The sequence below is a fragment of the Bufo gargarizans genome, chromosome 4 (genome assembly GCF_014858855.1).
Source record: "Bufo gargarizans isolate SCDJY-AF-19 chromosome 4, ASM1485885v1, whole genome shotgun sequence".
In the NCBI taxonomy this organism is placed as follows: domain Eukaryota; kingdom Metazoa; phylum Chordata; class Amphibia; order Anura; family Bufonidae; genus Bufo; species Bufo gargarizans.
Window position 1 is genome coordinate 227024122 of NC_058083.1, and position 15367 is coordinate 227039488.

Below are 15367 nucleotides of genomic sequence, written 5' to 3' on the forward strand. Positions count from 1 at the left end.
AGTTTTAGAAAAAAATGCGTTAACTAATATGCGCAGTAAAGCACTTTTATAACTTCCTTTTCAGCCATTCAAGAGGTTGGAGGTGTGCCATTTGATATCCTGAAGCCAGTGCTTGAACGCTGTACTCCAGAGCAGCTGAATCGAATTGAAGAATGTAATCCGGTATGTACAATTTTTAGGGAATTTCTTTAAATCCAGATATGCAACTTAATTTCCTGTTTTGTCATGAAATGTTAGTGTACCGCATTTTTCTGTAGAAGATCCACAAGTAATGAATTTCACAGATTGTTTTGTTATTGTCAAGGTTTTTATGGAAGACTCTGGAAACTTGTGGAAGAAGCACTGCGAAAGAGACTTTAAAGGACATCGGCTTTTAGAGTATGAGTCTTGGCGGGAAATGTACTTGCGACTTTATAATGAAAGAGAAGAAAAGTTAAGGAAGATAACGCAAAATATCAGTTCTGCACATTCTGGAAAACCAAGAGGTTTGTCCGGTTATTTTAGAACGTTAAACATGTGTTAATGGTGTTCCCCACAATTGCCTTTAGAAACAGGATGCAGATCCATTGGTATGTAGTGCATGTTTTTATTATAGTAGAATTGTACAGTATTTGCAAGAGTTGTGCTCATACATATTTAACTATTAGCAGCTGTCATGGCATAATATGTCTTCTTTGAATATACAAATTATCCATATAGGATTGTAGGCTTATTAAAATGTAAATTTTAAATGTCACTTGGGAGAGAAATGGAGCTATTATTTTGTTCCTTGCACTGCTATTGTTTAGTGTCTGCCTATTAACATTGTTGAAAGCAGTTTAATTCCCATCACAATGCTCATGTTCAGCTTTGCAAGTCTTCTAAATAAAATATGACCTTTTTGTACGATTTTTGCAGGTCGGCAAGTAAAACTGGCTTACATCCATGGTGTGGCCAAACCTCCACGGAACATTCGTCGGCAACAGGAAATTCATGGAACCGCAGGGCCCGTTGTACAGCCACATCCACTAGAAAAATACAAGTAAGGATTTATATCTATCCTCTATGAAGAAATGAAACAAAAAAGATTCTACCATTTAAACAGCTGCAGCTACATTTCTATTGATCAGTTACAAGTACTTCTAATTTCTTATAGTTATTGTTAGCAGCCCCAGTACCATGTGTGCTTTTTAGTGCTTATTTTCTTTTACACTAGAAAGAATTTGTAATTTTTTTCCCCTTTTTAAACATTTCAGTTTAAATTTTTAACATATGATCACTTAATTGCTTAGATGTTATGCTGCAGTAGTACTACTGTGTAATTCTATGCATCCTATTAGGTCCCACCTCTGGCACCCTCTATTACATTGTAGATGATGGAGTTGCTGACAGTATCTCTGTGTAACCTCTTTTATTTTGGGTTTGCTAGTGACTATGGCATCTAACTGGCCAGGTTTGGTGTTTTCCGCATCCTGGCTGTTATGGTGTGTGTGTGTGTGTGTGTGTGTGTATATATATATATATATATATATATATATATATATATATATATATATATATATATATATATATATATATATATATATATATATATATATACACAGCAGTTCGTAGGAATGACTCGCCAGCCATAGGTGTGAAGGTGTTAGAACTGTGAAGCTTTCATACATAAAGTATACTGAGAAATTGTATGACTTGTTCGAAGTATGAGTTTTATTTTCAAATACCTTTTTAAAACACTAGACAGAAATGGTTGTATTTGACACTCTGTGCTATTGTCTAAGTACTGTATAGTGCTATTGTGCTGTAGGGCACTGTTATTTGCACTCTGTATGGTGGTGGTGTTCAAGCACTGTACAGCAGTATTTAATAACTACATGGTGGAGATATTTGTATAGTGTAGGGGTGTACGACCTGCAGGACACTTTTGATCCATGGTTCGCGGCCCCCGTCCTACTACAGTCAGAAACACTGCGATCAACTGGGTTTCTGACTGTAGTGCTGCACATCGCTGAATTAAAGATACTGCTCTTGCACTTTAGTCAGTGACAGCCCGGAACCCATGGAGAAGACTGAAGTGGCTTCTCAGAAAAGTGTATACCGCTCCATGAGTGCTATGTAGTGAATAGAGTAAGTTGCTGTGAAGCTTCCTTTATTGGACCTAGTGATCACGTGATTGCTGGGTGTCTTGGTGGGGGGAGGCAGAGCAGAGCTGTTGGGTCTTAGCAGACCCTGATCAGCTCTGCCTTTGTCCAAAGCCCTCACAGAGTTGTTTCTCCCTGTAACTAGTGCTCATTTGGATACCTCTGTTAATGCAAAATGCAAAAAATCTATGTCTTTTTATTTTGGTAGTTCAACAAGTTAAAAAAGTTACAGCTGTTAAACCACTAAGTGAGCTAAATCGCAAAAAAAAAGTATCTGGTCTTTAAGGCTTTTTCAGGCCTGGTTAGTAACCACCTAAGCTCCCCTAGCTTAAACACCCTTAATGACCAGACCACTTTTTAAAATTCTGCACTACATTACTTTCACCGTTTATTGCTCGGTCATGCAACTTGCCACCCAAATGAATTTTACCTCCTTTTTCTTATTACTAATAGAGCTTTCATTTGGTGGTATTTCATTGCTGCTGACATTTATACTTTTTTTGTTATTAATCTAAATTTACGGAAATTTTTGATAAAAAATGACATTTTTCACTTTCAGTTGTAAAGTTTTTTGAAAAAATAACAAAATTTCTATATACATTTTTCTCTAAATTTTTTACACATTTTGATTTTAAACTACTTCTCACGCATTAGAGCCCCTAAAATGCCAGGGCAGTATAAATACCCCACAAGTGACCCCATTTTGGAAAGAAGACACCCCAAGGTATTTCGTGATGGGCATAGTGAGTTCATGGAAGTTTTTTTATTTTTTGTCACAAGTTAGTGGAATATGAGACTTTGTAAGAAAAAAAAAAATCATCATCATTTTCCGCTAACTTGTGACAAAAAATAAAAAATTCGAGGAACTCGCCATGCCCCTCACGGAATACCTTGGGGTGTCTTCTTTCCAAAATGGGGTCACTTGTCACACACAGAATGCAAATTAAATTTTTCACTTTCAGTGGTAAAGTTTTTCAAAAAAATAACTAAATTTCTATATAAATTTTTCTCTAAATTTATTGTTCTACATAAAAAATGTTTGGGTAAAAAAATTAAAATGGTTTGGGTAAAAGTTGTAGTGTTTACAAACTATGGTACAAAAATGAGAATTTCCGCTTTTTGAAGCAGCTCTGACTTTGTGAGCACCTGTCCTGTTTCCTGAGGTTCTACAATGCCCAGACAGTAGATCCGTGGATCCGTAAAACACATACGGATGTCTGAATGGAGCCTTACAGGGGGGTGATCAATGACAGGGAGGTGATCAGGGAGTCTATATGGGGTTAGGGTCACCCCCCCCCCCCTGTAAGGCTCCATTCAGACGTCCGTATGTGTTTTGCGGATCCGCAAAACACATACGGACATCTGAATGGAGCCTTCCAGGGGGGTGATCAGGGGGTTAATAAGGGGTTAATAAGTGACAGGGGGGGTGTAGTGTAGTGGTGTTTGGTGCTACTTTACAGAGCTGCCTGTGTCCTCTGGTGGTCGATCCAAGCAAAAGGAACCACCAGAGGACCCGGTAGCAGGTATATTAGACGCTGTTATCAAAACCGCGTCTAATATACCTTTTTAGGGGTTAAAAAAAATCGCATCTACAGCCTGCCAGCGAACGATCGCCGCTGGCAGGCTGTAGATCAGCTAGTTTACCTGCACTTCCTGTGAACGCGCCCCTCGCGAGATGACACCCCGGCGCATCCAGGAGGAATAACAGGGCCGCCACAAAGACGCAATCCTGCGTGCGGCAGTCCTGAGCTGGTTAAAGGGTTAACCAGTGAGCACTTTACCTTCTAATAAGATGAAGTGCTTATTGATTATTACATGGTACTTGTCACACATATATAACCGACAATTGCGGTGCAAGAGGCGGTAATAACCAGTGAGCACTGTCTGTTAAAGTGTAGGAAAGCGTTCCATTAGTGAATAGTAAGCAGGTGGAAGGAAATGTCTCTTAAGTCCCTATTACACTGTTCGATTTAATGGAAGCAAGTGTTCATAGGAATTCTCATTCCTGATAACTGGTCTGTATAATCGCGCCGCCGATAAACAAGCAATTACGCTTTTGTTGGCTGAGTTGCATCTTTAATCAGAATGAGAGATAAACAGCTACCATCAGCACATCACCCTGTGTAATAAACAGATCTGAATAAGGGAGGAATGACTGTGATTGCAATCATTCCTCTCCATTCACTTTTGATCGGCTGCTGTAATAGTTTACAATTTATAATATTATAATAATGGTACAATTTTCATCTTGTATCTGCAGCATTTCTTTTCTCTTCACTTCCCCTTCACTGCTGGGCTCCCACACCATATTTCTCCTAAGGCCTCTACAGATTTTTTTTCTGTTGGTTTTATACAGTACATGGCAAAAGATCCTGAATACGGCTTATGAAATGGTCTTAAAAACAGAGAGCTACACCTGTCAATAGTAATAAATATGAACAGCAGATCATTTATCTGACTTCTGATGGCTTTTCACATTTACCCCTAATCTCTTTTAAATTACCCACTTTCAGTAACTTCTCTGCCCTCTTCAATAAGCCACATTGATCTTTTCCCAGTGTGTGGGTACGGTCACGAATGTGACTGTTTTGTGTACCTGAAGGTAATAAACTATTTTGGCTGTGTAACTACAGAATGAAACATGATCTTAGAGATGTTAGGAAATTCACCAGCTGCCTGTCGCTGTCATTCACTCTTGTCCTGCCTGGTGACGCACAGATTTAGGGAAGCATTTGTTATATAATGCCCTCTAATCAATAATGCCTAAAAAGATTTTATTGTATATCACAGAATAGTTTAGTTTAATTTTGAATAATTACAGTGTATAAAATGGATAACCTAATTTTAATATGACAACTTTTATAAATATAAATCCATTTACATGGGCAAATGAATTGTCCCTAATGAGTGCAAATTGATGGTCTAAGACAAGAATGCCCAACCTGCAGCCTTCTAGCTGTTGAAAAACTACTACTCTCAACATGCCTGGACAGCCTAGAGCTATTAGGGCATGCTGGGAGTTGAAGTTTTGCAACAGCTGGGGGCAGCATCCCTGGTCTAAAAAGTCGGTCGGCGCCTGCTTACTTCCATTGTCACAGAGCAATTATCGGGAAGGGTCTGAGTGAAGATTTGTTCAGGTAATCCTGAGTAGGTCAGCAAATACAAGGCTAGAGAATGAATAACTTTAATATTCTAAAATTCTATGAATAAAGAAAATAGTCTATTCTAGCTAGAAAACCTGTGCAATACAAAATTCAGGGTTATCTGGATTGTAATATCCCTGATGCCAAATAATACTGTAAAACCTGACAGTAAAACAGCTTTTATTGGAGAGCTAAACAGCATAAATTATACAAGTAATGTGACTTTTCCCTTCTATTAATGGTTAGTTATTTGATTATTTTGCTTTACTTATATTGTAGGATGCAAAAGCTAGAAATAAAGGAGGGCAGTGCTTCAACTCAGAACTCAAATGCTTACTGTAATACTACTATGCCTGTGAGTAATAGCCAATTTGGTCAAAGTCAAGATCAAAAGAGAGCTATAAAGAGTAAGTATAGCTGTTTCTACGTTTTCAGTTATTTTTCGTATACAATTGACCACCTTAAGGCCACCTCCACATGGTTGTGGGTGAACGCACATAAGAGCCACACGAATTTCCGTGTCGCTATATGTGTTTTTGTTTGCAGCATTTCTGCACCAAAAAGCAATGTCCAACAGAGGTTTTTGGTGCAAATTTGATGTGGTTTTGCCATGCTATTTGCTGAAAACTGCAATGCAGGTCAATTTCCGCACAGAAAAAAAAAGTGCAAAGTGTACATGAGATTAGTGTAATCTGATACAATTTGCTGGTACTGTAATACGCTGCAGTTTTTCCGCACAGGAATCTGCGCAGAACAATGGCATGTATTATGCAATATGTGCAGGTGGCCTTAATGTGGCTTAACACACAGTGGGGGTAATTAATAATTGCATCAAAAACTGCCGTGGGTGTTCTTTCCAGAAGAAAAAATGCTGTATTTGAAACCACCCAGAAGGCATGCTAAAACATGACATAATATGCAGTGAATTTGGAATTAATTTCACTACATGCATTACGAAGTTATGATGGAAATCTGAAGTATAACTTGACATGCTGTGGATATAAAAGCCCGTGACAATTTTGTATTAATCTTCAGACCCCTGTCCATAAGAGGAGTTCTCATAGATGTGTTTGGTCAGTGATTTTAATCAGTAATTGCGATCCAAAATGAGTGAAGCCTCCACCGAGATGAGGTGTAATGGAAGGATTTGCACCTATTTTGTGTTTTAGACCTGCACCTGTATTTGGCTCACCATCGCTGATGGAAAGAACTGACCAAACACTGTCTAAATAAGGCCTTATACCACACGTGACTGCTGGCCTCGCAGTATACGGCAAGAGACCACTGAGGTCAGTAATTGGCTGCAGTGGTCATAGGCAGTATATGGGCACATAGAACAACAAAGTCCGTTGGGGAGCTGATGAGTGCTTGTGCTGGGAAGGAAGGGGGTCTGAACAACAGTAAGTGTTATTGTTTTATTATATTTAACACTGCCACTGATAAAAATAAAAAAATAGAAATACTCATGGATGAGAAGACCTCAGAACTGATCACACCACTCTAAACAACCCAGCTATTCCCCTGATGAATCTGTGAATGGTGTTTAGGGTTAAACTAGGGTAAACTGCCAGGGCCAGTCCTGAGGAGAGTCCTCTTTGTTGAGGTGGTAATTCTGTTATTACCCTGTGAGTAGGGTGGGTGCCATTTAGGGAGCGTGTACCAGCAACTGCCCTTTACATTATGAGACACACTATTGTAAACGGGCGGCACACATCGACTGAGTGTGTGACTCTATTATCCACTCCAATATGTGGTATGCAGATGTCCAGGTGTTGCCACCCATACCATCTTGTCTGTTTTCCATATCCTCACCATGATGGCCACAAGGAGTTTGACCCCTGACCTCTGTAGGGGCTGTAACAGAGAGAGGTTCAAATACCCCCCCATCACCATTGTTTCCTGTACCTACAGAGGCCAGGGCAGAGAGAGGTCTCCCTGTTGGTCAGGGAGTGTCACGCCGTGGTGTGGTAGGGTAACTCCACACCAAACGCAAAAGGGAGGGAGAAGGTACCAGGCCTGCAAACTAGGGAAAGGGGGAAGGTCACCCCCTAATAAATCCCAACCCAAGCCCTAACTGCTAACAGAATGAACAGACCCCAATGGTAGGACTGTTCATCCGCAGGAACCTAAGCCTGACTCACCCTAGAAGGCCCTGAGGATAGTGATTGGGCCACAGACGACCTATTCCTCCCCAACTGAAGGAACAAGAGTCTGTCTCAGGTCTGGTACCATGAGGCAGGGAAATAAGCACAATACAAAAGGAAAGACCCTTCACTCCGGGTAAATGGAAAGCAGGAACTCAGCTGAGATCCAGACACCAAACGATCTACAACCAGAATGAGCTATCAACCGCAAGGAGTGATGGGTAAAGCCAGACTAAGAAGGGAGTAGTAATGGTCACATGATCTACACCTGAAAAGGAGGTGTGGACATCCCAGCAACACATAGACAAAGTGAAACCAAAAGAAGCTGTCAGATCACTGATGTGCTGCCAGTCTTTTTCAAATCTACCATCTGTCACGGGTGTGACAGGGAGATGAAGAATGAAGATGAGCATTGATTTGGCTTGTGGTCTCCCGGTGGGGAGAAGGGTGCTGTGGCACTTATCTTTGAACTGCAGGATATGCAGTGCTTCCCTGCTCACCAGCGGTCTGGTACCAATTCTGGGCAGGGGAGAGAAGGGAGGGCTCGCTCTGTTTGAACTGGGGCCTGCTCCCAGGGTAGCATCCTCCTCCTGGCCGCGGTGGTTCTCAGCGTTCAAATGCCATCCGGCAAAGCGAGGAGCTGCGTGTTGGACTGATCTGAGGTCTGGCATTCAGATATGTCGGGCCTGGAACCACAATCGCCCAGAGAGCTTGATGTTTCGTCTCAGCCTCCCATAAGTTCCCTGCGGGGATTGTCTTTTTATTATGATTTGTTAGACACATATTGGGGTTGGGGTTCACCCTTTATAAGTATTCAGGGTTCCTCTATGACTATTTTGCACGTGTTTGCACCTAACCGCAATCCTTAAGTCCCATCCGACGAGGGATGAGGTTCGTTTCATGATTCAGGAGGAGGTCAAGGCTTCTTCATCCCAGATGTCATAGTCTGACCAGGGACCCTGACCTCCAAAGAGGCAAAAAATTCCACCCTCCTCCTCTGATTTCAGAATGCATAGGTGACGATGCTTCCTCTTTTAGGCAGTGGGAGGAGGAAAACCCACTTTCGGAAGGAGAGATCCCGGAGGGCAGTACTACTTTGCCTCTGACAAGATGTCTGATCTCCTAAAAGCCGTAAGAGCCACTACGGGGGTGGAGGATGTTCAAAACCTCTCCCCATTCAGGAGGATATGTTTGGGGGTTGAAGGACAAAAAAGAGCCAGAGTGTTCTCAATTAACAAAAACATTTGGGATATGATTTTGGAGTAATGGTTAGACCCTGAGAGGAGGTTAGGGGTGTCCAGAGAGTACAAGAACTGGCTGTTTGATCCGGCAGAGTCAAAACTATTTGGCAAGATCCCCAAGATAGATGTACAAGTGGCCAAGGTCAATAAAAAACAAAAAAAAACTCATTGCCCTTCGCGGACACATCACAATTGAGAGGTCCCATGGAGATAAAAGCTGATAGCTTATTACGTAAATCTTGGAAGGCGTCTATGTTTAATCTCAAATCTAACATCGCTGCGACCTCGGTAGCGAGGTTTATGTACCTTTTTGGTTGAACGAGTTAGAATCCCATTTGAGAAATAAGACCCCCAGGGAGGAAATGCATATATCCCTCTCCTTAAATAAACAATGGCCTTTTTAGCTGTTGCGTCTGCTGAGTCCAGATTTTCTGCAAAGAATGCAGGTCTTTCTAACGTGGCATGTCGTGCCCTTTGGATGAAATCCTGGTCTGGGGACAAAACTTCGAAAATTAAGTTATGTTCTATCCCTTTTTCAGGTGAATAAGTCTTCAGGACGTCTACAGAGGTAAAGGGAAGTCAGGCCCATCTGCCTGGGAAAAGAAGTAGGCAGAGCAGGCTACAAGATAGAATTTTCTTCAGTCCTCCCAAGGAGATTTTTTTTTATATCAAATCTGGGGTCAGAAAAGCTCGGAGCAGCATTTAGCAAAGTATCAAAGACCTCATAGATTTAGGAGTCGTAATTCAGGTCCCAGTCTCGGAACAGGGCCAGGGATTTTCCTACAGTCTCTTTCTGGTAAAAAAAAAAGGGTCATTTTGTATGATTATAAATGTAAGATTCCTCAACAAGTACATTACCTACAGGAAATTCGGGATGGGATCCCTAATAAAAAAGAACGCGTGGATGTGGACTTAAGACGCGTACTATCACATCCTGATCCACCACAACTCTCAAAAATGTCTAAGATTCGCCATAAAAGACTAGCAAGGCAACACTTGCCATTTTCAATTTACGGTTCTTCTGTTTGGGATTTCCTCGGCTCCCAGAATATTCACCAAACTGGTGATCGAGATGGTTTCATTCCTGATACAGAAAGAGCTGAATTTGATCCCCCTCTCTAGACCATTTCCTACTAGTGGGAGATGCGATATACCATTTACTAACGGATCTAGACACCTTTTTATCCACTCCTAAAAGAGCTGGGCTCGATTGTCAATCCTCAGAAATCCTGTCTACAACCATCAACCAGAGTACGGTTCCTGAGAGTCATCCTGGACTCGCAGTCACAGACCACCTTCCTGCCCACAGACAAGATTCAGTCTTTGAGGTAGAAAATCAAGACCTTCCAGAGGAAGATCTGCTCTGTGAGAGAAGCCAAGAGTTTGCTGGGAACATTGACAGCCTGTATGCCATCAGTAATGTGGAGTTCGCTGCATTCCAGTCCCATGCAGTCCTGGATTCTGGACATCTGGGACAAACAGCAGAAGTCGCTAGATCGCAAGGTTCACATTCCAGGCTACGTAAAGAACTCCTTAAACTGGTGGAAGGTGAACAAAAATCTCTCACAGGGAGTGACTTGGAGGAAGTCTCCGTATGTCCAGATCAAGACCAATGCCAGCCAGTCGGGCTGGGGTGAAAAAATCGGGGACTCCTATTACCAGTGTTCCTGGGCCCTTTTGGTAAGCAGCCAATCCTCAAACTTTAGGGCGTTGAGTGCTGGTGCTGTGTGGGAAGCTTTTACCGAGTGTTTTACCATTTAGTATGTACAGGTGATTTGCCTTATTCCTTCCCATGTGCATAACCTTACATTTGTCAGTGTTAAACCTCATCTGCCACTTCTCTGCCTAAGCCTGTAATCTATCCAGATCCATCTGTAGCAGTGTATTGTCCTCCTCAGTGTTAATTACTTTACATAGTTTACACACTTTCACTCTGATCATTTTGGAAAGCACTGGAGTATGATGATGGGGGGGGGTTAACCTTTCACTGTTCCTGCCCCTAGAGAAGTCAGGGGTCAATCTCCTTGTGGCAGTCATGGTGATCTCATGGAAACCGAATTACCGGTAAGCCCAATTTTTTTTTTTTTTTTTTTTTTTTTTTTTTTTTTAGACCAATAGTCTTTCAATACTTGTTTTGAGAGATTTTCATCCGTTCTTCCTTGTATGCACTGCTATTTTGAGGTCTATCCACAGATTTTCAATGATGTTCAGATTAGGGGGAGGGCTCATGCACACGACCATATGTATTTTGCAGTCCTCAAAAAATACAAATGATGTCCGCGTGCATTTCGTATTTTGCAGAACAGCTGGCTAGGCGTTAGTGCGATGCTTGTCTGTACTGCGGCCAATAATAGGAAATGTTCTATTGTTTTGCGAAATGGACATGCGTAAACAGAATTTACAGGGAGTAACTTTGTTTTTTGTTTTTTTGCTGACCCATTGAAATGAATGGTTCCGCAATCTGTCAGCAAAAGAAAAAAAAAGACATGGAAAGAAAATATGTTTGTGTGCATGAACCTGGACTGTGAGGGCCATGGTAAAACCTTCAGCCCAGTGTGGGCTAGTGGTTAGTGAACTTTTTTATTTGGCAGCTGCTAACTCTGCAACAATGTTCAGAGATGTCCTTTCAGAGATAAATGCAAACCGCTCAGATGTACACTCGCCTAAAGAATTATTAGGAACACCTGTTCTATTTCTCATTAATGCGATTATCTAGTCGACCAATCACATGGCAGTTGCTTCAATGCATATAGGGTTGTGGTCCTGGTCAAGACAATCTCCTGAACTCCAAACTGAATTTCAGAATGGGAAAGAAAGGTGATTTAAGCAATTTTGAGCGTCGCATGGTTGTTGGTGCCAGACGGGCCGGTCTGAGTATTTCAGAATCTGCTCAGTTACTGGGATTTTCACGCACAACCATTTCTAGGGTTTACAAAGAATGGTGTGAAAAGGGAAAAACATCCAGTATGCGGCAGTCCTGTGGGCAAAATGCCTTGTTGATGCTAGAGGTCAAAGGAGAACGGGCCCACTGATTCAAGCTGATAGAAGAGCAACGTTGACTGAAATAACCACTCGTTACAACCGAGGTATGCAGCAAAGCATTTGTGAACGTACAACCTTGAGGCGGATGGGCTACAACAGCAGAAGATCCCACCGGGTACCACTCATCTCCACTACAAAAAGGAAAAAGAGGCTACAATTTGCACAAGCTCAACAAAATTGGACTGTTGAAGACTGGAAAAATGTTGCCTGGTCTGATGAGTCTCGATTTCTGTTGAGACATTCAAATGGTAGAGTCTGAATTTGGCGTAAACAGAATGAGAACATGTATCCATCATGCCTTGTTACCACTGTGCAGGCTGGTGGTGGTAGTGTAATGGTGTGGGGGATGTTTTCTGGGCACACTTTAGGCCCCTTAGTGCCAATTGGCCATCGTTTAAATGCCTACCTGAGCATTGTTTCTGACCATGTCCATCCCTTCATGACCACCATGTACCCATCCTGTGATGGCTACTTCTAGCAGGATAATGCACCATGTCACAAAGCTCGAATCATTTCAAATTGTTTTTTTGAACATGACAATGAGTTCACTGTACTAAAATGGCCCCCACAGTCACCAGATCTCAACCCAATAGAGCATCTTTGGGATGTGGTGGAACGGGAGCTTCGTGCCCTGGATGTGCATCCCTCAAATCTCCATCAACTGCAAGATGCTATCCTATCAATATGGGCCAACATTTCTAAAGAATGCTATCAGCACCTTGTTGAATCAATGCCATGTAGAATTAAGGCAGTTCTGAAGGCAAGAGGGGGTCCAACACCGTATTAGTATGGTGTTCCTAATAATTATTTAGGTGAGTGTATATAGGCTTGTTATAGTTGTATAGAAAAATTATTTGTTTGTAATTGCAAATAGCTTTTACCCTTACTAGAGCCATTTGCCTGTGACTAGGGATATAGGTTGGATAATTCTGGCACATTTGCCTCTCCATATAGCCTCTCCAAAATGCTGAGTTGTAATCTTTTAACCTAATTCCTCTTTTAGAAATTGCTCCAATGATGGCAAAAACCATGAGAGCTTTCAAGAACAGAGTAGGACCAAGATGAACTTTTCACACTTTCTCAAATTCAGTAATTTAAGTTTAAAAGAGAATGTTTGTTTGTTTTGTTTTTTTGTTCATTTTTTTTGTGTTTTCATTCATGCCTGGCTCCCTAAACATTGCACTTTGTGTATGTACATGTTGGTATATACTGCAATAATAAAGTATAATTCTACAACTAGAAATTCTGTGAGATTATTTATTTGCATATTTTCAAATATTAGATTTGTTATACATTTGTAGTAGATTAAAATGCATTGAATTTGAAAGTGCTTTTAAGACAATCCTTTGAAAATACAGATGTAGCAGTTGAGTTTATATGACACAAGGGGGGGGGGGGTTTACTAAGCATGCTGCTCCAGAATTATGGCGTAAAATGCTCCAAAAAGAATATATGATATATAAATATATCAACTGTTTTTTTCTTCAGAATGTTCACCATAAAGAATGGATCATGTCAGAAATCTGATAAAAAATATATCAGTGGGCGGGGCTATCAAATTGGCACATATTACGCCTCAATTATAATCTTCTTATCGGTAGAAATGGCATTGCACTCCAGGAAGTACAACACATGAAGGGACAATGCCGGAGAGGAGCATTCGTGTTCTCCACGGTTGGTGCTGTGTGCGTTCTCAACTGGCAGCATGTCTCTGGCTGAAAGTGAGCCCACCCGCAAAACCACTGACACCTCCAGGCCCTCCAGCCCGGTAAGCCTCCTTCCTGAGGTTTGTAACAGTGGCTTTTTTCTGCCCTTTGCTCCCTTGCTAGTGCACTTTGGGTCTTGGCTTCTCTTGTTCCTGAGTGACAGCTGTTTTAAGCTCCTTATTTTTACTAGTGGGGCTTCCCCCTCCTCTTCCTGTGCCTTTTTAATAGGGCAGGGAGAGCGTGAATGGGGAGCCATCTCAGAATAGGAGATGCTCTATATGTTCAAAGGCGCTATCTGCCTCTTCCAAAAACAAAATCACTATGTCCTAAATTAGTAAAGTGGTCTCTGAAGAAACCCCTACCCTAGTGGAAAGTCTAAGAACCTTAATTAAGGAGGAAGTCAGTGCTGCTGTTGAAGCCAAGCTTTCTACCATTTCCCTAAAGTCTCCACTTCTAGAGCTGTTATACTGGAAGATTAGGCTTCTGATGTGGAAGAGGGGGAGATTTCTTTACACGTACTCAAGTGTCTCTGAGAATACTTCAGGGCGTCCTCTTTGTTCCATCAAAGATATTGAGTCTCTTCTGAAGACTATCAGAGCCACGATTACTTTGGAAGAAGCCAAAGAGCCCCTTTCAGTCCAGGACCAAATGTTTCTGGGACTTGTGGACAGGAAAAGGTTTTTTGTGTACATAGTAATATTCAGACTCTTATTCAAAACTAACAGAATTAGGCTACTTTCACACTTGCGCTTGATCGGGTCCGTTCTGAACGGATCCGATCATATTAATGCAGACGGAGGCTCCGTTCAGTACGGATCCGTCTGCATTAATAACTTAGAAAAAATTCTAAGTGTGAAAGCAGCCTGAGCGGATCCGTTCAGACTTTCAATGTAAAGTCAATGGGGGACGGATCCGCTTGAAGATTGAGCCATATGGTGACCTCTTCAAGCGGATCCGTTCCCATTGACTTACATTGTAAGTCTGAACGGATCCGCTCGCCTCCGCACGGCCAGGCGGACACCCGAACGCTGCAAGCAGCGTTCAGCTGTCCGCCTGTCCGTGCGGAGGCGAGCGGAGCGGAGGCTGAACGCCGCCAGACTGATGCAGTCTGAGCGGATCCGCGTCCGTTCAGACTGCATCAGGGCTGGACGGAGGCGTTTGGGTCCGCTCGTGAGCTCCTTCAAACGGAGCTCACGAACGGACCCATGAACGCTAGTGTGAAAGTAGCCTTATCCTGAAAGGAGGCAATCCGCATCTAAAATGTTTACGAGAAAGTATCCCTTTTGCGAAGAGGATTCTAGTTCCTTGGATAAGCCTCCAAAAGTAGATGATCTGGTGGTGAGGATTTCCAAGAAAATCCTCTGTTTTTCGAGTATCTGGGGCTGCCGAAAGACCAAATGGACAAGTAATGTGAATCTTTGCTTTAGAATCTCGGCCACCTACATGCAAGGACTCTCCTTATGGTTGAGTCAACTCGAGGAGCACATAAAATCTGGTACTCCCAGAGAGGACATCCTTGCTTCTATTCCAATCTTGAAGCAGGCCTCTAATTTGCTTGCCAATGCCTCAGTGGACATTGCTGAAAGCTTAACAAAGACAGCAGCGTTATCTACCTTTCCTGCAGGGCTGTCTGGTTAAAGGGACTCTGTCACCAGTTTCTACCCCCCCCCCCCTTTTAAAACTATTGTTCTCTCCATGGTGCCCTTGTCATTACAAAGCTGTTGTTATAAGATAAATCCGCCATCTAGTTTTGATAAAAATCGCTTTTATCTAACCTGTCAATCTTCTGGATAAGGTGCCCAAGGCGTTTCTGAAGGTCTGAATCTGCCGCTCTCCGCCGCCGCCGTTGGTGCCCAGCTCCTCCCCTGATCCTTTCAGCGCCGCCTGAATGTAAAAGAAATCCGCCTCCGGCTCTCCTCAGTGCCCCCTCCTCCTTTTCAAAGATCCCGCGCGTGCGCACAGGCCTGT

The 15367-nt window shown here is 42.3% G+C and overlaps 1 protein-coding gene across 1 annotated transcript in view; it reads left to right on the top strand.

Annotated features, from left to right (window-relative positions):
* Positions 1 to 12832, top strand: part of LOC122935337 (elongin-A-like) — an 82096-nt gene extending 69264 nt beyond the window's left edge. The window contains exons 10-14 of the mRNA XM_044291102.1: positions 65 to 162; positions 305 to 485; positions 898 to 1021; positions 5546 to 5673; positions 12697 to 12832. Coding sequence (XP_044147037.1) covers positions 65 to 162; positions 305 to 485; positions 898 to 1021; positions 5546 to 5673; positions 12697 to 12758 — 593 coding nt within the window. The 3' untranslated portion in view covers positions 12759 to 12832. The remainder of the gene's footprint in view (positions 1 to 64; positions 163 to 304; positions 486 to 897; positions 1022 to 5545; positions 5674 to 12696) is intronic.
* The last annotated feature ends 2535 nt before the right edge of the window (positions 12833 to 15367 follow it).